Source organism: Corvus brachyrhynchos, unplaced genomic scaffold (assembly GCF_000691975.1).
Source record: "Corvus brachyrhynchos isolate BGI_N302 unplaced genomic scaffold, ASM69197v1 scaffold239, whole genome shotgun sequence".
Taxonomy (NCBI): Eukaryota; Metazoa; Chordata; class Aves; order Passeriformes; family Corvidae; genus Corvus; species Corvus brachyrhynchos.
This window is the reverse complement of record NW_008246057.1, coordinates 4,240,445-4,261,969: the sequence shown is the minus strand read 5'-3', so window position 1 is coordinate 4,261,969 and position 21,525 is coordinate 4,240,445. Positions and strand designations below refer to the sequence as shown.

General features: G+C 38.8%; 1 protein-coding gene across 1 annotated transcript in view; it reads right to left on the bottom strand.

Moving 5' to 3' along the window:
* The window catches only part of KIF21A (kinesin family member 21A), a gene marked incomplete at its 5' end in the record, with an annotated part of 77,431 nt that overhangs the window by 55,257 nt on the left and 649 nt on the right, over positions 1 to 21,525 (bottom strand). Inside the window, 2 exon segments of the mRNA XM_017745945.1 lie at positions 2,649 to 2,831; positions 4,109 to 4,331. Of these exon segments, the coding sequence (XP_017601434.1) occupies positions 2,649 to 2,831; positions 4,109 to 4,331 (406 nt within the window).

The window sequence follows — 21,525 nt, the reverse complement described above, 5'->3', positions numbered from 1 at the left end:
TTCTTTGGTGGGACCAGGGAAGAGGAGGAATTTGGTGCCAGCAGAACAAGAGCAGCAGTGGTTTCTGTGGCAGGTACCTGCTGTCTTCAGATTTGACCTTGGGCTTTTCTTTTGTGGATTTAGTTAGCTGCACCCTTCTCCAAACACTTCCAACTCACTCCACTTGCTCTCCCTGCCACTACACCTTTCCTCATCTCCTCTCTCACACCTTCATAATTCTATGTCTCTCATTTAGATAAACTCTTCCTGTCCTGGAAGGAATTTGACATATAATAATAGCTTTTGTGCAAGCTGCCTCTTAAAGATACCAAGCAGCAGCCCAAAAATACTATGGCATGACTTCTTGAGCAGGGCTTTTGTATTCCATAAGAATGTTCTGAGTTTTATGAAAAGTGTTTAGATCCAACTGAAGAAACCAGGGGGAAAAAAAACCAGGCAACCCACCCAGAAAAAACACTATCCCACTGGAAATCTCATGGCTCTAGTCTCTGCCTGTGTACATTGGAACATGTCAAGTGTCTTTAATTTAGTAAAGCTCAGTCCAGACTAATTCAATTCCTGATCAAAATCCCTAGGTAACAGTCAATGAACCACCACAACAGATCTGTATTCACACAAGGTACTTTCTCATAACACTGAAAGTAAGTGACTTTCTCCTCTCAAAAGCAAAAAATCATCCCTGAGAACAAAAAACTCAGCATTTGTGAATGTGATGCTTTTAATCCTTTACATATTAAAAAGGAGTTATATTTAATGATTAGGCATAAATATTCTAAGTAGGAATCTTCTTACTAATGTTTTACCTTGATAAGGTCAAACAACTGATGCCACAATTTAGAGCAGATCCTGATAAAGCACCTGCAATTGGATGGGACTGCGTATGCCTATCTTTTGAAAAAGCAGGAAAGCCAGGAGTTAAGGGAGGCAGACTGCAGCAAACTAAAGAAAGGCAAGAAAGTAGCAAACAGAAGTCACTGTTCCCAACGGTTATCCGGCTGTAAGACTCCAAAGTTACTCCAAAAACACAATCTTGCTTCAACTTGTCCAATGACTAAATTATTGCAATGCAATCCAGCTCTAATGGTAGATAGGATGGGAGGATGAGGATACTTTTTGATACAAGAATAGTGTGTAATATATAACTAATCAGAAAAAGCTCCTTCTGGGAAAGGCTCAGTAAAAGAAAAAAAAAAAATCTACCAACTAAAATGACATTTTATTAAGGGAGTAATTATTATATACATCATTTAACCTTTCTTTAAATTAGATAAACACGACAGGTTTCAGTATGTATAGTTCAGCTGAAATACACCGTAATGGCTGCAATTCCTCATACCATTCTCACTGTAACATTTAATCACTGCCCCACATGTTGGGACTCAGTCACATTTGTAATGTTATGTCAAAAACCACAATAAATTGAAAAAACCACACTGGTTACTGCTCCTTATGCTACTCATGTTGCAGCTGCCTAAGCAAAGCTGCAGCTCCCTGGTGTACAAACAGGAGCAGAGCATTCCCACAGCACGTGCTCAAGCCAACTCTCTCTAGGCAAATATTAGCCAGAGCAACAAAAAGTTCTGCATAAGGTTAACAGTGACAAACCTAGACCAATACAAAACTAATGCCAGCTTGTTAATCTTTAAAACAGTTATAGGAACCGATGACTTCAGCAGTAATAAAACCAACAGCTCTTCTCATGGGTAATATAAGAGTGGGGGGTTTCCACCCCCAAAGTAGATAAGATTGTACATACTGAAGTAAGCAAAACAAATTTACACCTGCTTTCCTAAAATTGATTCTTCGTCTCCGTGTGCCTAAAGTATCAGATTTTGCAGGTTGGTAGTAAATGTAAATATGTTACTGCCAAATCAAATCAATTTAAAAAGCAGTTCCACAGTCAGGAGACAGTATAAAACCTGCAAGGCTTAAAGCAACAGCTGCTGCAGGTCGGGAAGATCACAGATATTATGGCCCCTTTACCAGTAACTGCGTCTACAAGAAAACACAAGGGAAGCAGTTTTGCCACAGTATTGACCAGGGTTTTTTCCTCTGGGTCTAAGAAAGAAGGGAACAGTGACACTGAAGACCAATCATAAACCAATGGGGATTGCAGAAAGAAGTATTTTCATGCTAGGTTTCTTCCTTGGTGAAAGAAAGCCTCCTGAACAGATTTTGAAAGCTAAAGACTATGGCAAAGTCACAAAAGCAGGCAAAGCATGGTCACTATTCAAAACCACAAAGTACAGTCACATTTTTTATTTTACAGTTTCTTCTTTTAAGGTTTTGTCAAGAATTGCAAACAGGCAAGAGAAACAGGCCCTACAGACAATGCATGCTGCAGAAAGGGATAAATTATGTACGTAACTACTTCTATACTTCAAAATAGCACTATGAAGGGAAGTACTAAAATAATTGGAGTAAGATAAAAAGACTTTTTCATAAATTGAACAGCTGAAGCAAACTCCATAAATTTTCCTTTCAAAAACTTGAAGATTAATTCAAAACATCTTGTGAGGAAAATAAATTTAAAAGAAGCAACCAGAAAAAATACTTAACTGGTTTTCTAAAAAAAAAACAAAAAAACAAAAAAACCACAACTAAAAAAACCACATAAAGTTACAGCCACAAATGTGGATCATATTTACCTCTAAGAACTGTGCATTCACTTTAAAATCTGGAGGTGGAAGTCCTTGTTTAATAGCACCTTGTTTTTTTTCTTCAATACATCTGAAAAGGTGCTTAACAGCCCGTGATATAATGCCTTGTTCCTCTTCTGTTATGTTGACATCAAATCCAGTGCCCATGGTGTATGTTTTGCCAGCACCTGTCTAATTTGAAAAAGGAGTAGTCACTAGAACATGTTAATAGTACCAAATCATCATAGAAATACAGTTTGTGAACACTGCTGTTCACATCAATCTGCCATCTTTACAATATTAACACACACAACAACAGGTCACTTTGAAAATGGATAAACAGCAGAATTTGGACAAACTACTGTTTATCCAGGGATCCCATACCAGAAGGCAGAGACCAGTTCAATCTTTCATAACCATTTCTCTAGAAACTTTCCCTAACCAGCTTACATCAACCTTGAGCTATCACCTCTAGGTCAAAAGATGAGTTAATGTTTCCAACCAAGGCTGTTAATTAAAGCATATATTTTGGAGGTAAAAGCATCATTTGCAATTCTTTACTGAAGTAGATCAAATGACTCCCCTAATTAAGATGTCTGAATATCTCAGGTATTATATTCCCATTGTTCTCACTTTATACTGAAGAATACAAGCTGTATCTTCACTAGGAAGATAATTTAATTAAATGTGAAGTCCTATAGAAGACAAGGTAGTATAGTGTTTTCACTTAATTAATGGGTCAAGTTTAAGACAAAGATAGGATCACAAAGCTGAACATAATCTGCTAAACTGGATCTGCAAACTGCTTTGTTTCACTGGGAATAGACTTCACCTGGCTAATTTGAGATGCAACACTTAACAGTGGTGAAATTCAGCATCCTAGGCCAAATTTGATGCAATCAATTCCTAGAGGAATATTCAGAAGACAGTAACACCTACTCTACACTGTGCTCAGCTTCGAGTGTGCCCAGTGTACCAAGAGGGTGTGTTGTCTATGAAAAGTTCTGACTTTGGAATCTGATGTCTACATTTTGCCCACAAGCAAACAATGTGGCCTGAAGTTCCCCAGGATCTATTTTTAAAAACCTCGTAGTCCCAAAAGCATCTAAAAATGCAGTGGGTTGAAAAGTTGCTCAGAAAAGAATCTCAGTACAACCCATCTCTGTATTTCAAGTGATTAAGTCAGTAATTTGTATTGCTGCTTTGAGGTGAATTCAGGAATTACAGACTGATGCTATTTTCAGCATTACTATTAAATTCAGATCTACTACCTATATATATTCTGTATTTCAACTGCCAGTCTACACAGAATCTATACAAACTCAACACTGTCCTACAGGTAACTCACTGAAAATAAACCCAAGATGCTAAAAACCAGATTCATGCATTCAGAAATTTAAGAGAAAAATCAGTTGCAAAAAACTGTTTATTCCAAAATAAATACTTTAAAATAAAATTGTAAGGCTTACCTGGCCATAAGCAAAGACAGTGGCATTATAGCCTTCAAAGCAACCTTCAATCAGCTTTTCTATACACTGTATATAGATCTCTTCTTGCTGCGAGTCAATGTTAAAGACATAATCAAAAGTGAAGGCCTTATCTTTTCCCAAGAACACTTGAGGTTCACCAGGTGTGACAGATGTACAAATATGGCATCCTTCAATCTTCTCTTTGGCTAACTGTGGTCTAATTCTGTTTTGGAAGAGATAAAAATAGCTATTAGAAATTCTCATCATCAAAAGAAGAGGAGCACGCGAACAATACGAATAAGGGATGTGAGAATTCCTTAGTGACTGAAAAGTCAGGATTTTTCACCAAGCCAGAAGGTTTTTGGTTGTTTGAGCCACAGTACTGACTGTATCAGAACCCCAGCCATAAAACTGCTCATGCAAATGACATTATCTTTTCTGAAGGTTCACTGACTTCAAGCTGATGACCTGCCTAGAACTCTGAATGTTTCTGTATATGTATTATGGATCACTAAAGAGTCACTTTTATACATTGTTTCAGATTTGCCAATCAAGCGTTCTAGTCTTATCAAACTTCTGCATGTTTCATTGTAAAAACAGTCATTTTACATTTTTTTACTAGCAGGTTAAGTGTGAAAAAAAATACAGGATAGTTTAAATAGCAATTTGGGAGCAAGGACCCACCAAAGCCAGTTGGTTAGAGCCTGGTGCTAATGATGCCGAGACTGTGGGTTCAGTTCTTGTATGGGCCATTCACTCAAGAGTTGGACTTGAAGATCCTTATGGTTCCCTACTAACTCAGAATATTCTGTGATATCATCTTAAATGAAAGCCTCCTTGCTGTGACAGCAATGACAGCAAGGAAAAAGCTCACATTTCTTCTTTCCTTTTGTCAGAAAACCAACTTTGCATAGCCAGAACACTTCTGTGAAATGTTTGGTTTCAGTGAAGAAGTATACATTCAGACAACAGGAAAAGAACAATATTTAACAAGTTCTAAAAGTAAGAGTGTCTCATTCCTCATTATTTCTCCTCTAAGACAAATTTCAGCTTTTATTTCAGTTTGTTGTTTCTTACAAAATACTTTGTAGAATATAGCTTGGACTTCTTATATTCTATCATTTTATTAATTCCTCTGCATTCTTAACACTCTTGCAGCCTCATCAAAATTGAATTCATGTACTGGCTTCACAACTAATAATGACTACGGAAGTTTGTGATTCAACTGGTTTAATGATAACTATCAAGAAGAAAAGCTCTGGCCCACTTAACACATTGTTCCAGCTGTAACTAACTAATAATTTGTTTACAAAGCTACCTTTAAAAAATATATATTTCCAAGTTCACTAAGCAGCACCAAAAAAACCCCAAACCAAAATCCCAAAACAAACCCAAGCAAACAAAACCCACACCAAAACATGTGCAGTGTGCAGCTTAAAAGACATGACAAAGAAGGCTAATAAGTGATAAAACAGCAGCCGTACAGCTACATACAAACAAAATCATGGAATATTTTATCTAGATTCTCCATTTATATTAAAGTTCAGTATGGCTACTTTCAGTTACACGGTGTCAAAGATCTGTATGCACAGAGTATACTTAAAGGCACATATTCATCTCATATTCCATGCTTTAAGGGCTACATGTATACTAGGGCTCTATTCAGAGTAGCTGTGATGCCTTGAAGCAAATTCCCCAACATCTTCACTTATCACATGTTGGTTTGGATCACAGAGCAGTTTCAGTGTGCACAATTTACACCCCCTTCAGAGGAAACAAAGCCAAAATGCTCAACTCCAAACACCCAAAACTTGTTCCAAAATCTAATGGGAACATAAGGGCCCAAAGCTACCTGCTGATCTACTGTGACTGTGCCAACACCTGCTGATAGAGAGAGAGCTTGTCTCCAACAACTGAGGGGACTGCTGCAGACTAATTATGTACACTTCAGATGAAGTTAGAAATATCCTGCTTAAAAAAAATACAAAAAAAAAAATCTCACAGAGCATGATGTATTTACTTCTCATTGCAGATTCTCAATTTTTCATCCAGGGATGTGCACTGTTGTCAGGAGTATTTTTCAGATTTTTCAGTCTGAGGGTTTCATTATATCCCACTGTATGACACTAGAGATTAACCTTAATTTATCTGTAAGGTTTTCTGCACATTAATTCCAGTATGGAAAATTCATTAACGATCAGGAGGTACCACCCTTGTCAGTGTTCCCTCTAGTGTAAAGTGACAATTAAGTAAACGTTTGAAAAATATCATTAAAGATTATATGATATACAAAACAGGCAACATAAATATTCTACAACTAATATTTGCATTTAAGGACACAAAGTCTGTAATATAGGTCACATTTACTCTCTAATAACATCATAAGGGGTGTTTTTTCTTTAAATGAAATAAGAATGCTAAAAGTAATACAGGATTTACACAACTCCTTCAATAACAAGAGACTTGATCCACTTGTACCTGTGTTGACTAAACACAGAATCTGATAAATATGTACAGAAGCTTGTAATACATTTACTTCCTTCTAAATTAAGGAAATTTTGGTAATAAAATGGCTTTTATTTCTAGGTAGAGAAAGTCTTCAAAGAAAAATTAATCACATGCCTTTTCTAAAAGCATTCTACACAACAGGAAAGTTGAGCAAATAAAACACTGTAGCATGCTGTCTAAAACAATATTTAGAAAATGCCTACTCAGTAGGTTATTCTCCTGCCTTCTTTTACTGCTGTGAAGTCAGTCAGAGGGCAAGCTTCTTTTTCAGACTAAGCACTCCTATTCTTTCAGTAATCCAGTGCACACATTACAAAGGCCGTCAATTGTCCTTACAAGAATGAACTCTAAGGGCTAGTAAAGCTCCAGAGGTATGTCTCATTGTCTTCCAGCACAAAAAAGCCTAGGAAAGATCTTTTCTAGAAATCTAGATGGAAAACCCATTTTTGACATCAAGTAAGCTTTTGTGCATCCCAAAAACCCAACTTCCCCCCAGTTCTGAAAGGATTTTAGCATCAACCTGCAGGATGAAGTTGACAACTTTAAAAAGTTTTTCCTCATATGTTTTCATTCTATGCTTAAAAAAAAAAAAAAATCAATTTTCTACACTGATGAACTGATGCAATTATGACAGGTGCCAAATAAATTTCTCCTTTCTACTACTAAGTAAAGGTTGAGTGACCATGAGAAGGAACAGTATGCATAAACTATGAATGATTTGCATGATAATTATTACAGTGATGACAGGATTGTAAAGTGAGTAGTTTCGATGTCGCCCAGCAGAGACTTCCCATGAGAATCCGCCCAGCCAGGTCCTGCCTTGCAGCCAGGCAGCACCTCCCAGAGCTGTGCTGCACAACAGCAAGCCCGTACAGATCAGCCCAGCATAGCCAGCCCACAGCAAGACACCATGCCAGAGACCAGCTGAGCTGAAGGGTATCTGTGTCACTGCTAGCAGCTTGTTACCAGCTCAGTCACTTCCCCTGGGTTGTAACACAACGTTCAGAGATCCAGTAGTGGCGTCCTTCCTCCCTAACCTACCACTAAATCTGAAGGCAGTGCTAGGAGAAAAAGCAGCATTTCACCAGCACTTACGCAGCACAAAGGAAAAACAAAACAAGGCTCATCACAACATGGACGCTTCACGCCAAAGACAGACTCCCTTCTCATTCTGTCATTGGTCTCACACAATGTCCCACTCTGCTATGGAGTTGAGATGTTACAGAGACAGATCATGACTGCATCAGGTTTGAATGACATCTTCCCCCAAAAGAGATGTGCAGGCAAGAAACATTCATCACCCAACCCAAAGTCTCCTCAAGGGATACTTCATGCTCTGAACTCTATACAGCTTTCTTGGTAAGTTTATCACAAAGCTAATGTGATGTCCTCAATGAGTAAGCAAGAGATGCCTCCCCTTCAACCTGATTTCTGACCACTTAAACTGTGTGAGAGGATTACCAGAACCTCAAAATTCTCAGTCTTATTATTTACACTGTGTGATTTGGCGAATAAAAGTTCTCATGCAAGCCAGATTCTGCTCCAGCACTGCCTCTAGGAACATTTCATCCTCCTCCATCCCACACATGAATTGGAAAAGTGATTTTTTCCTTTCTGCTTACAGCCAAACATTTTCCACTCTCACATCTTAATGTGGTCACTTCTGTCAGCAAAGCAGGCAACGCCCACACTTTAGAAATGTCAAAGAGTTCATTCTGGTCATCTCTCCTTGCCCAGCCTGCAGTCTGGCAGTCTGCCATTGAGATTTTTCTGCAGGACCTATTTGACTTCACCCATTTTGTCTTCTCCATGGCCCCACCTCACCTGTTTTTCAGGCTACTGTCTTAATTGCAGACAATCAGGTGTTTTCTACCTATTTCCAATCACATCTCCTCAGATGTGGCAACTTCCCAAAAAGCATTTTGCTTTACATCCTTCTCTCTCCTCCTCTCCAAAGCATTAACACATCTGATTGTTGTTTACAGCACCTCCAGGCCACACACATGAAACTTAATCCCCCAAATCTCTAGTGCCTCAGCACACTGGGACAAATTGTCAAATTAGGGAGTGCTAAACCAGCCAGCGGTTGCACAGTAATGCACTGTATTGTATTAGAACTAATCCCTCAGTAGAACAGGGGCACAATGTGTCTACTAAAAGTACTGTCAGCTAGAACAGGCTCAGATAATACAGTTCAGGGAGTACAGTCATCATCAGGTCAATACTTTGGGTTATGCAAGACATCAGACATTACAGAATTGATTCCTGTTTAAACTAGATAATATCATAATATCTCTTTGAAAAGCACCCTGAGTTTACTTCTAGGGATGAAAAATTGTCCACTGATCTAAATATATATTATTTATATAAATAACCACATGGATGTATAAGGATATATATATACACACACATCCCTTTTCAGCTACTGAACAGTTTTACCTCTGTGCCTGTTTATTCAAGAACCTCTCCATTATTTAATTTTACCCCCGTAATCTCCAACCATCTATGATCACGCTACCCCTTAATCTCATTTTATATACTAAACAAGACCAATGATTTTTTAAATTTGCATCTCTATGAGAAGAACTATAAACTCTAACAAAGGGCAATAATCAAAGTGTTTACCAGATGCCTTCTCAGCACCTCTACAGAATATCAATAAGCACACAAGACTTCTAAGAGTGATCTAAAAAGGGCAAAGAATCAAATTATTCATGTTTTACAGAAAGAAAAGCAGAAAAAACTAACCAAAGGTTAATCTTTCAGACTGCAATGACTATCCAGAAGCTCTGTGTTGGAAAGAAAAGATTACTCTGAAGTCCTATGTAAGTTTATTTTTCATTAAAAAAGCTCCATGAAAAAAAGAGTTGTTTTCACCTTGCTCAGAAAAGCGTAAATTCAAACCACGTGCTGCACTGAGCAGGAAACAAGTTAACCTGTAAACTCGAGGCTCTCCAATACTTCTCTTACTACACTAAGCCTATTAAATTTCACACAATTAAGTTTCAGATGTGGGTATATGAAATATTAAATCCAGTAGCACCTAATAAAGTACTTAGTGAAGCATAACAGGCAATATGAACTGGGAAACAGATAAAAACTGCCCAAAACTAGAAGAAAACAGCTTCCTAATCTTACTTCAGCATCAGAATTCCCTCACCTTACTATTCCATTAAATTTACACTCACCAAACCACTCCCATTAAACTCCCTTCAGAGCAGGCAGGGAGCAAAGAAAGCTAAGCAGGTTTCATCTCAAAGACACCCGATACCTAGGCTTGCATAAACTTTTCAGTATTTTTGCTTGCACACATTGAAATCTTGCTCTGTGATTAGCAACACTTTCAAATGAGACTGCAAGTATAATGTCTGAATGCATTCATCTGAACTTCACCTCTCAATGAGCTTTAAGGATAGAAAAAGATCTGGCATATGACAAATTCCAGACTTATCTCCTGTTAACACAGCAAAAAGGGTGCAGGAACAAATCTTTAGGCTCGCACTAGCAACCATCACCTATAGACAGTTTCTGCACAGTAGTAGCACCACTAATGGTATAGTTCTGTATTACTGGTACCAATCACTGGCATTACATGTATGGTATCAAGATGGAAAAACGGACATGCAATTACAGACACAGAAATTACAGTCACCACATGAGACACAGCTCAGCAGCTGAGCTGTGGCAATTGGCCACCCAGTACATCTCCAAGTCTTTCCCCCACCATGGGTCAGCTCCCACCCTGGGAACCTGCTTGCCCTGCCAGGGGCCCAGGCACACACCAGCCGGGGCAAGGAGCACTACTTGCTGCAACTGGAACTCAATCGCTCTTACGTAAGATTTGGGCACCGCTCCCACCAGTGTTTCTCTAAAGCTGCCACGGTCTAGACTGAACCCAGTGCTGCCAGCAGGTGTGTGTGCACCCAGAAACCACAGAAGATAGGCAGAGTACAGGTGTTACTCAGTAAGGACTGTAGCAAAAGCTTAAGCAGGATCTACATGGTCCAGATTTTACTCCAAAGCCCTATTAAGATACTGATAAAAAGGTATCAGCATCCCTTCAAACCACGTGTAGCCATTAAATACGACCATTAAGCCTTAAACCACCCAGCAAAATCAGCCATTAACTTACAAAATGGGCATTCTATTCAAAAATATATGCAGAGAATATTTTGTTCCAGTGCTGCAGACTGTCACTTCCAGTTTGCATTTAATGAGAAAGCAACAAATGGAAAACTGGAATAAAATTAAATTGAGGAAATATTCCAATGCCATAATTCGATTTGTCCAGTTCTCCCATACGCTCAAACTCTACCTCTCCATCAATTTTTTTTATTTTTACATACAAATTTAATTTCATGAAACAATTACCCTTTTCAGTAGCTTGGGTCTGGTCAGCTCACATACCCATTAGTTGTTCATGCTGGAGATGACATTGGCAGTACCAGGCTGAGGCAGTTCCACAGGCTGCTGCTCTCCCTTGCTGCCTGAAGAACCGTACAATAGCTGTATCTCCAGGCAGCCACCACGGCCAGGACATAGTTTAGCAGTGTGATTTCAGATTAATTCTTGTGCAATTCTGTAACAGCCTAGCAGGCTGTGCAACACAGATGGCATCCTCACACTGGCAGGCACAGCCCCGCGCTTTTGCTAAGAAAAGAAAACACAGAGGGGAAACACCCGGGCCTACTCTCACGTAATTCCTACTGCTCCACATGCTTCCTTCATCACACCACCCCCACAGGAGGGCTAGCAGATCCTCCAGCAGATCTAGAAGACCTCCAACATCTTTCCTGATAACATGAATGAATGCATTCACACAAACCTTCGTGTGGTTTCTTGTGGACTAATTTACTCTCTAGTGAGCAAAAAAACCCACAACTTTTGAGAAAAATATGACTTTTGAAAAAGAGAGAACTGTATTGCAGGATTTGTACTGGCCTTGATTATTTCTAGTTCAAGACAAGGTCATCTCTGATGGAAAAGCAGCACTACCATAAGCTTCCACATGCCTGCCAAGCACAGGACTGGCACATCTCCAAATCCAAGTGCAGTTTGAGGAGAACTAAACAAAAGTGCCTTTTCCAAAGGCAAACATATTTTTTTAAATTGTCCTACTGTGATACTTGCCTTGGTTTTCTTAACATCTATCGTTATATGTATCACCCCTCTCAGAAAGGTAGAGAAGAGATAATAACACAGTATCTTAGATAAAATGAGATGTAAGCAAATGCAGCAAAGTGTAACTTATGAACTAAGACATGAAGTATTTATGGTTTATGAGTAAGAAATGAAACAAGGAGTTAGACCTTCCTAAAGGTAAAACTCCAAATTAATTTCATACCATATAGGAATGCAGGCACACCTGTGTCATCCAATGAAGTGGCAGAATAGAGACCTCAGTTACAGCAATCACAGGTCAAACATGCTTTGGTGCTGAAAGGGTCAAATGCACTCTGGTGATGAAAGGGACTACAGTCACCAGATCTCCATGTAGCTGATCAGCCTGAAGCAACTGCCTCTCCCCATCAGGGAGCATGAACAAGTCGTTTTTGAGTAAGAAGCAAAAATAGGTATTTCTGCTGCACAGTGAAACACAGTGCTCAGCTGTACTATTAGTGTGATCAGCATTAGCTCAAGGTCTTTACACCACACTGTATGGAACATGTGGACATACACTGAAATAATCAGGTCACTCATTAGCTACCTCTCCTTTAAGGATTAACTCTGAAAATACAATCCCTGAGAATCTGTATCACCTTTAAAATAAAAAAAAAAAAAAGCAACTTCAGAAGGTGCTAATTCATTTCAGTTTTTATTTGAGAGGGAGCTTCCAGTCTTAGAAAGCTCTATGCACACTTTCAGCTTTTCATCTGCTTATACTGCACTTGTGGACACCACCTCACAGTTGGCAGAACAGCAGAGACATCCCAAATACTTGGTTCAGACATGAACAACAGGTTTCTTCCCCAGGTGGTCTGGGAACCTAACATTTCCAAAAGGCTGGTCAGAAATCAAAGAAATGTCTTCTGAACCAACACAAGAAATGCACAACCAAGGCAAACTGTAACCAATTTACCACAAGGAAGCAGAACCACTGCGGCTATGGGTTTGGATAGCTGCTCCATGTCACTAAAATTGTAGTTTACCAGAGGGTTCAACCAGTCTGCAATCTGATGGCTGTGCTCCACATATATACCAACTCCAATATCCACAAAGCAAATTAAGGACAGGACTGCCTTAAACTGCCTATTAAATCTGTCCCTCTTACAATGACTGTACTTGATTATTGTAAGTTAAAGGTTTCTATTGAAAACTATGTTTTAGCTTTTATGACTCAAGCTCGTGCACAGAAGTATGAAACACCGTCTTCGTTTCACTGGTGGTGTTTCACATTGATCACTAGTACTAACAATAATGAAGACCAGTATAGATTACTATTATGAAAAATTAATGGCAATAGTACCCCATTATTACAACATTTATAGAACAGAGGTCAATTCAAGAGAAAAGGGAAAAGAAAGGTCTTTTGGTGCGCCCCCAGATCAGTGCCTACAACTATGGCTCTCATGGATACAAAGAGGCCAATGAAGGCAGCAAGTATATCCTTCTGAGCATAAGGATTCATGAAGAAAGCAACTCTACATACAAAAGAAAGAGAATGACAACCTGTATTTCTTTTGCAAATTATGGAGGTTTTTTTTCCTCCAAAATATAGCTTTAGCATGAAACTCAGCAGCCTTCACAGCTGTAAGGAGTGGCTGAGTCACACTGCTGGTAAAGCTTACCAGAGCCCGGTACTAATTATGTAACAAGGGCAGCGTCAGGAAAAGGAATACACTTCCTGTAGCAACTTTCTGCTGTATGACTGAATGCTTAACAGAGCTTACATGTGCAAAACAAATACCATTATAAGTAACTTCAGATGAGAAAAAAAAAAAATTTAAGGAAGCCTTTTTGAAGTGCGCAGCCCAGCAGCCTAGTATCCCTGAGCCAGGATAACAAGGGCTGCCAGTATCTTAGAGACACTGTTGCCAGAAATTTTAGTGTCAGAATTCAGCTCACAAAGTAATGTACTGTGAAAAGTAATATGGTGAATATAGGCTATCCAACTACCCAAACCACCGTAGTCACTGCTGCTTTACCAAGCTACAGAATAACATTTATTTAGGTCCAACGGGGAAAAGGTGAAAGAACTAAAAACAAAACAAACAAAAACCTAAACAAAGCCAAAAAATCCAACAAACATCCACAACACCACCAAACAACACCAAACCACAAAAGCACTGAGTACCTCCAAACTTAAATTCAGTCACATTTAGAGTTCAGGGATTTTGAGATAATTCCAGTACCTCTCATATGCCAGTGACCAATCAGCCCAACACACCCAAATACACTAAGCCTGCAAAAAGCACATCAGTCAACAAAAATGTGGTTGGTGTCAACCCTTTTTAGAAAGCACACACGTAACTAATGTTTAACTACCAGAGTCAATCTTCACTAAAAGCACCATTTTGTGAGACAGCTGGTTTCAAAAACATTTGCCCAGCAGCATCATTGTATCAACAAATGACCCAATAATGCCCACATAAAGGCGCAGAAATGACAGGGGATTTCTGGTTCAAAAGTTAAAAACTCCTTCTTGCAGAGCAATAACATTATTTTTTCACACACTCGCAAAAAGATTTATCTGCAAAGTCAAATGAATAACTTTAAAACACAATTATTTAATGCAATTAAGTGAAATATTTTAAGAATAAGTACATGCATTCGGGAACTTCCTCACATTACAACTTATCCTGGATTTCTTAAAGGCGATGGTAAGTACCACAAATATATTCAGAAATAAGCAAACAAAACAATGTTTCTTCACTACAGAAAAATGATTTCTTGAATAGCGCAAAAAAACTGATGTAATGCAAGATTATCCAGATGACCAAAAAACTGTCAGTCATGCCAACACTATGCTTCATTCAATTTCTTCCTCTTCAGTTATATGTCTGTTCTAGAAGTTCACTACTTCTTTCAAACAGCCTAGTTTTTAAAAATAGGTACTCTGATATTTTTAAACAAAGTTTAAAGGCTTTGCTACATCTGCAGCAAAGATCTCTTAATTATTGCCTCTCTTACCCAGATTTCCCTTTCCTTTTTAAACACCCACACATATTCACTTATGCTCCCAGCTTACAATACAGAAATCACTACATGTTCATGCCAAGATTACTGTAGTTCTGAAAATTGTTTTAATTTCTTTCCCCTCAATACAGAAACCTTATCTTCCCAGTTGTATATTCTCAAGTTTAGGGCAGCTGGTTGCTTTACATCTCTGAGCCACAAGTCCAACAATTACATTTCACTAACTCAAAACAAACTTACCAACATACCTACAGGTAAAGCTACAAGCCACTTCATAAGTAATTACAGTTAAATAATAAAAAGAACAGGAGGGTCAGGTCAGTTTAAAAAAAATCACAAGTTGTCATAAATCATTACTGAAATGACTGCTTAGCTAACACTACTAAAATAACCATAGACTTCACCATGGGACAAGACAGCTAAAAACAGTGTTTCAATAATCTGCTCTGAATAGTGCCTTCACCCTGTTAATTTTCAAATCAATATTCCTGGAACAAAAACCACTGTATGACTTTTCTGCCACGCCTTAAAAAAAAAAAAAGTCTACACAAAAAACCACGTTGTATCCATAACACCCGATACACCAAGTTCCAAAGCAAACTGCAAAAAATTTCTTCATATTTATTGTTGACTGTTTCTAATGAACAGAAGTTGCTCTGTTTCAAAACAGAAGGTAGACTGTTCAAGCAGCAACTGAAAGCTCTGAGCTGGTAAATCCTAACTCTGGAGTAAGGAAAAATAACCCACTTACTTTATTTACTACTGTTTGTTTTCAAACTTGCAAAGCAGAGAGGAACAGTGTTATCCAACTTCTTCAGTCCCTCTGGGACTACACGTTGTTTCATGTCTGAATGTCAATCCACAAATTTAATTCTTTCCTTCATGTCTATTCATTCCATTTGCAAGGCTGCAAAATCATCCACATCAGCAGCAACAACATCAGAGAGAATTCTTCCATCCTTCCATTCCTATGTGCCAACACCGTATTCAGCTGCATTCTAAATGTGACCACCTTGCTGCTCTTTCTTGGCTTAAAAAGAAAGCTTTAAAATTTTATTTAAAATCAGGACAGTTCAGGAAACTATGCTAAAAAATTTATTAGGTAGCATTTTCCCCACACTGAGCCATGCTCCAAATGGATTGCTCAGTACAGTGCTGGATGCTCTTTCTCTGAAAGTGTGTCAGGCAAATATAAATTGACAGTCCCCAAGCCCTCCCCCACCTTTCCTCCATTTTTCAGTCCCCACTTAAGCCGAGAAGTTTGCAAGTCTCTTGGTACTGATTCTAAACAACACTCTCCATGGAGTTTCAACCAGGTGCGAAACTTGGGTTATCTACAGGCCATGATCTTTTGCTTGGCTAAATGCAGGCTGACTTTCAGATGTGGTAGAGAGGGGACAGGAAAAGAAATTGTTAGCAAGAGAGTATTTAGCATTTCTGTGGAATACCAGTGGAAACCTGAAATAACTGGAGCTTAAGTAACACAAGAAGGAAAAAAAATTGGATTTATCACAGTTGACTGGCAAAGTAAGTTTGGAGTTGGTACTGCTATATCAGGGCCTCATTCAACATCATCTGTGCAAGAAATCCACTGGAATCTGGAACCTCACAGGAAAGCCAGTTCCCACACAAAAATTCACATCCCAAAGCTAGAAGAAAGAGAGCTCTCCACTGCAGCAACACTTGCACGAAGGGTTGAGCTGCTGCCCTTTCACATGCTCAGACTTTCATTGAGTCCAGAAGGGCTTGTATGACACTACACAAACACTGACTACAATACCCAATATGTCACTGGAGATTTCAACCTAACAGGAAGAGAATACTTTACTACCTCATCAGGAAAGCATGGGCTGATTTCATATTTTTCACTTTTGATAATATATAAAATAGAAAAGGCTGAATGATTTTGTAACAGTTTAGCTTCCACTCCAAGGCACGTAGGAGCTTCTTGTTGGCTAGGCTAAACAAATTCAGTGTGGAAATCATTGTGGAAATACAGTCATTCTCCTGGTTTAATTGCTACTGGCATGACCTTGCTGCATTAGCAAGCTTACAGTTTGGAATTACCACTAGTATTAATACTGGTACATTTCACCAAAATTTTAGCTCCAGGACAGAGCACATCCATAAAACAAGTGCAATCTGGTCACACACCACAATGTAAACTGACAGCTGCACAGGACTCATGGCACACACTCTGAAAAAAGTCTATAAACTACTAACTACTTCCTAGCTACTTTAAACAACCATTATCTATGCTGGCCTAACAGCAAGGCTAAGCACTTTCTGCTTCATGTCCTAGCTGTAGGCTTAATTTTTCATTAGGGCTCAGGTTCCCTGACAAGATTACAAATCCAACCAGAAATCCAAAACTATTAATGCAAAGTCACTTCACAAAAACAACCAACCACAAAAAAAAAAATCATACAGCAGGGTAGCTCACACAAATTGAAAGCAACTATCTCCATTTTACATCACAGGCCTGGGAGGCTCTGACTCCATTTCTGGAACAGTTCTCTGCCGTGTGCAGCTGCTGGCCTGGGCACTGCCCTGCCAGTCTCCCTCAGCTCCAGTGCACACAAAGCAGCAACACCTGATCCTGGATCATTTCTGTCTGCTGAATGCTTGGCCACAGCTCCTTGGGGACATAAGGTAAAGTTTGTCCTGACAAGCTTCTTCAAGGTCAAAATCTTTTTTCTTTTGCCTTGACTCAATTAAATCAGCTCTTCTTGGCAACTAATACTTCTAAATCAGGCATTTCCCAGCTGCTCTCAGAAATCATCAATGCAAATCACTTGTGGTTTGTCTGCATCAGAGATCCTAGTCCCTCATACACTGGAGGGAGCACAGGTGCTTTCACATTAAATATTCAAATATTACCTGTTTCAAATTGCCTTACAAATTTAAGCTTATTGTAACTGTTTTGCTGTAGTCCTGATCTGTAAACCAACTGAGACGGTTACAGACCCTGCCACAAAATTTGTGACCAAGCATCTCATTCCTCCAAGCACTTAACATCAGACAAGAGAAGAGCTCCTTTGGCTTAAATGAGACCTAAGAGGACAGCGCATGGAGGGAGTACACACAAGGTTTTCCAAGAGCTAAGAAGGAACTTGACCAGGAAATGGAAAACCATGAGTTCACACAAAATAATGTGTTAATGGCATACTGGTAGTGCCTCAAGGCCAGGGAGAGTATTACACTAAGGCTTACATAAAGGTTTCATAATGGGTCACACATTTATTAAAAGCTACAGACAGATATATCTCTATAATAATCCACAACTTTACAGCTGTTTCAGACAGTTTTCCTCACCAGCACCATGAACCCACAAGACTGGGTATTAGCACAAGCTACAAACTCTGCATTCCCAATTGCTATGAACCAGGCAGCTGCCTCCCACATCTCTGACTTCCACTCCATGGCTGCACTCAGCTTCAACCACTTAACTACCCCTGCTCTTACAGCAAACTCAAAAATAAAAAAAAAGAAAAAAGAAAAAACATCATTCCACAGTACAAAGCTCTAGCATTTTGGCCAATCTTGTTTCCACTTAAAAGAATTTTTCTTAGCACTACAGACATTAGAGGGATGGGGAAAAGAGGTACAAGGCTGTTTCCTCCAGCATATGCTAAGGTACCAGATATTTAGAGAGAAAAATGGGATATTTAGATAAAACTTGTTAACCAACTGGTGTTCTACAGAAATTGTCAGCAAGTATTAAAAAAGTCTTTAAAGGGTGTCAGTAGACCATTATTTTTTTTCCCTAGAATTTCCAGATTTCTCCAGAACAGGTACTTAAAATTTTTTCTAAGACAGTCTGCTTTTACAATTTCTGTGTCAAAGAGAAAAAACTCTGTGCTGTTTAAAATTTTAATATTTTGCTACATCATGCTATCCAAACTGTTAATTGCATGTTTTAAGTGATTTTACCACTGAATCTGAAGAAAGGCTAAGGCAAGAAAGATAGCAAAGAAGGCTCTTCCAGGTTTTTAAAAATATTGTAAAATAAAATACTCTCAGGGTTGGGTTTTTTTGTTATTGTTTGTTTAGAGGTTTTCTTTTTTTTTAAGAAACATGACAGCTAGGCACATAGTATGACCTTAAGATCCTCCCAAGGAAGGTTTGTTTCCTCCCTGGTTTCAACTATAGACTTTGACTGTCCATGCCTTATCACTTGACTTTTGTTTACGCAGAAATACAGAACTCTGTCATCAAATGAAGTGCAACTGTAATGCAGCCCTTACGTAAGCCCCATCACATGAATAATTAGCAAGGCATAGAAAACTACAAATAGCTTATTTCCCAACTCTACTTACCATTACAGTTAACTGTTTCTAGACCACTGAACTAATAATCAGTGGCTGAAGAATGGGAACAAGATGAATTGAAACTCCAAGTGAGCAACATTCAGGACAGGGAGCAGGATTACCTAGCACACACAAAAGGAGAGGATTTCTTTGACTTGACATTTGAGGCCAGGACTGGTTTCACTTCAAATACAATCATGTTTTTAACTGAGCACAGAATTAGATTCTCAGTCAAATCCAGTTGACCAGTGTTACCCAGTATGTCAGTGTGTAAATTTTTTATCCATTCTGATACTTAATCTCGTGTCTTTCCGATACTACCCATCACCATCCTAATCTAGAGGTATCACAGAGTTTTCAGTTCAGAAAAACAAGATTTCAGCCCTCTGTTCCCTGGCAGCCATTAAGTTGTTTATCTCCAATCTGCAGTAGCGGTGTTGGCAGAGGGGTCTTGCAACAGCAGCAAAAATGGAGCAACACAAAGACTCAGCAGCTGAAAAATAGTCCAGCAGTGACACTCCACCTAAAACTTGCTGACAGAGTAGAAACTGCTTCAGTACCTCTACCAATTCTTGCTGGGACTTTAAAATAAAACAAAAAACAAGCAAACAAAAAAAACCCACACCACAATGAAATCTGATATGTGTAGTCCTCTGTTACCTACCTTAGCTAACAATTTAAACAAACCAGACCAAGACTCAACTGCAAAAAAATAGGACCAAAAAATAGCTTTTCCTTTTTAAAAGAAAAAGCCCTATACCCCACAAGAGAGGTCCTTGTGTAATCTGTAGTTCTCCTCTAATTTTTGCATCAGTCACAAGCACACTGAGCTGAGCAAGTCAAGTACGCAATGGTACATAGTAAGGACATCCAGAAAGACTCACGCATTAGAAGAAAAAAATTTCTGCCTGTCCTTGAACCTTTCAGACTTCACAATGTAACTGGAAAGTCCATGGCTCTACACCCTCTTGGCATCCCCACCTAGCTGTGGAGAACTAAAGGGAGAGCTTGGAATGTCCATTTCTTTTGAAAACTAAACTCTTCAGCTATTCCAAAGTAACTGAATATATACCATACCATTGTGCTCCCATTGTACCTAGATCAATAAGCAATCTCCCCAGCACTGAATGAATACTCAGAAGATGGGGTCATTGTTAGTCCAACACCAGAGCTGACCCTATAAACAGCAGTGGACATCCAACTCTTTGTGTATCAACCCTGTAACTGAAGAAAAATACCTAAAACAAGTCACATAGATTATTTAATTATTTCCAATCTTGGAAGTGAAGTGCCCAGTGTCCCCTAACCAGGCATTAGCTCACCCTGGCACACAGGAGCAAGGACCCATGTAACGTCTATGGCATCACCCACCCTGACAAGTGGTAGTATATCCAGAGGATTCCCAGTAGTGGTCACAGCTGCAGCAGAGAGAGACCTCTGGAACACAAAAGTATCTCCTACATTTTATTTTTTATTATCAGAATGGAAAAATAACATGATGCCAACTCAAGTTACTTGTGAGCAAAGGAGAGGACCTCTCACACACATCTGCTGTGCTGGAGTGACCATCCCCCTCCACACCAAGGAGGGGGCAAAACAGGATAGCAATTATCATTACAGCAGTGCAGTACACAACAAGCATTCTGCCCCACTGGATATTCCCTGACAGACATATAGCCTTGAACAAAAGAAATTTTCTTAAGGTGAAAACTGCATCTATAAATTATAGAATATGCCTATAAAAGGAGCAGTTAGTTGCCCTGCTAGACTACAATTAGCCATATTTCCTTGACATATGTGATAAAATTTGGAATTCAGTAGCATTTCCTAGCTACACTCTGAGAAATCAAAAGCATATAAATTCAAGAGATGCAGATATGAGCTTTGAAGCCTTTTATTCAGTCTACCAATACATTCCTCTGTTTTAAACAGATTGAACTTCAACCAGACAACTCTTACGCATACTAGGCAGATATCCAGCAATACAAACCAAACTGAATGCGAACTTTACCCAGTGCTCCACATACATTTTATGAATACACAAATCTAAAAAAACAAATCAAGTTAAAAAAACCATTTTTCATACACAAGACAAAAACTGATAATGGACAAATTATAATTAATTTCCAAATAGCCATAAGAAACCATTCCAAGGTAACCAATGCTTTGGGTTGTATTCACAAGAATATCACACGCTTCATGCGATAAACCACTGACTATTGTACACCTTTCCTTCTGCCATACAGAAGATATTGTCTGAACAAGCAAGAAGAACTGAAAGAATGAAACATGAACTGTCACAGCAGGGGACAGGGAAAAAGATTATTCTATGAGATGGCTGAGGACAGCACATCTGAAAAGCAAAGAAACATTAAACAATGATGGAGGTTAATTATTCTTATTAGTCAGCTCAGTCAAAATAATAAGTAAGCTTAAACTGCGGCAGAAACATATATTCCTGCT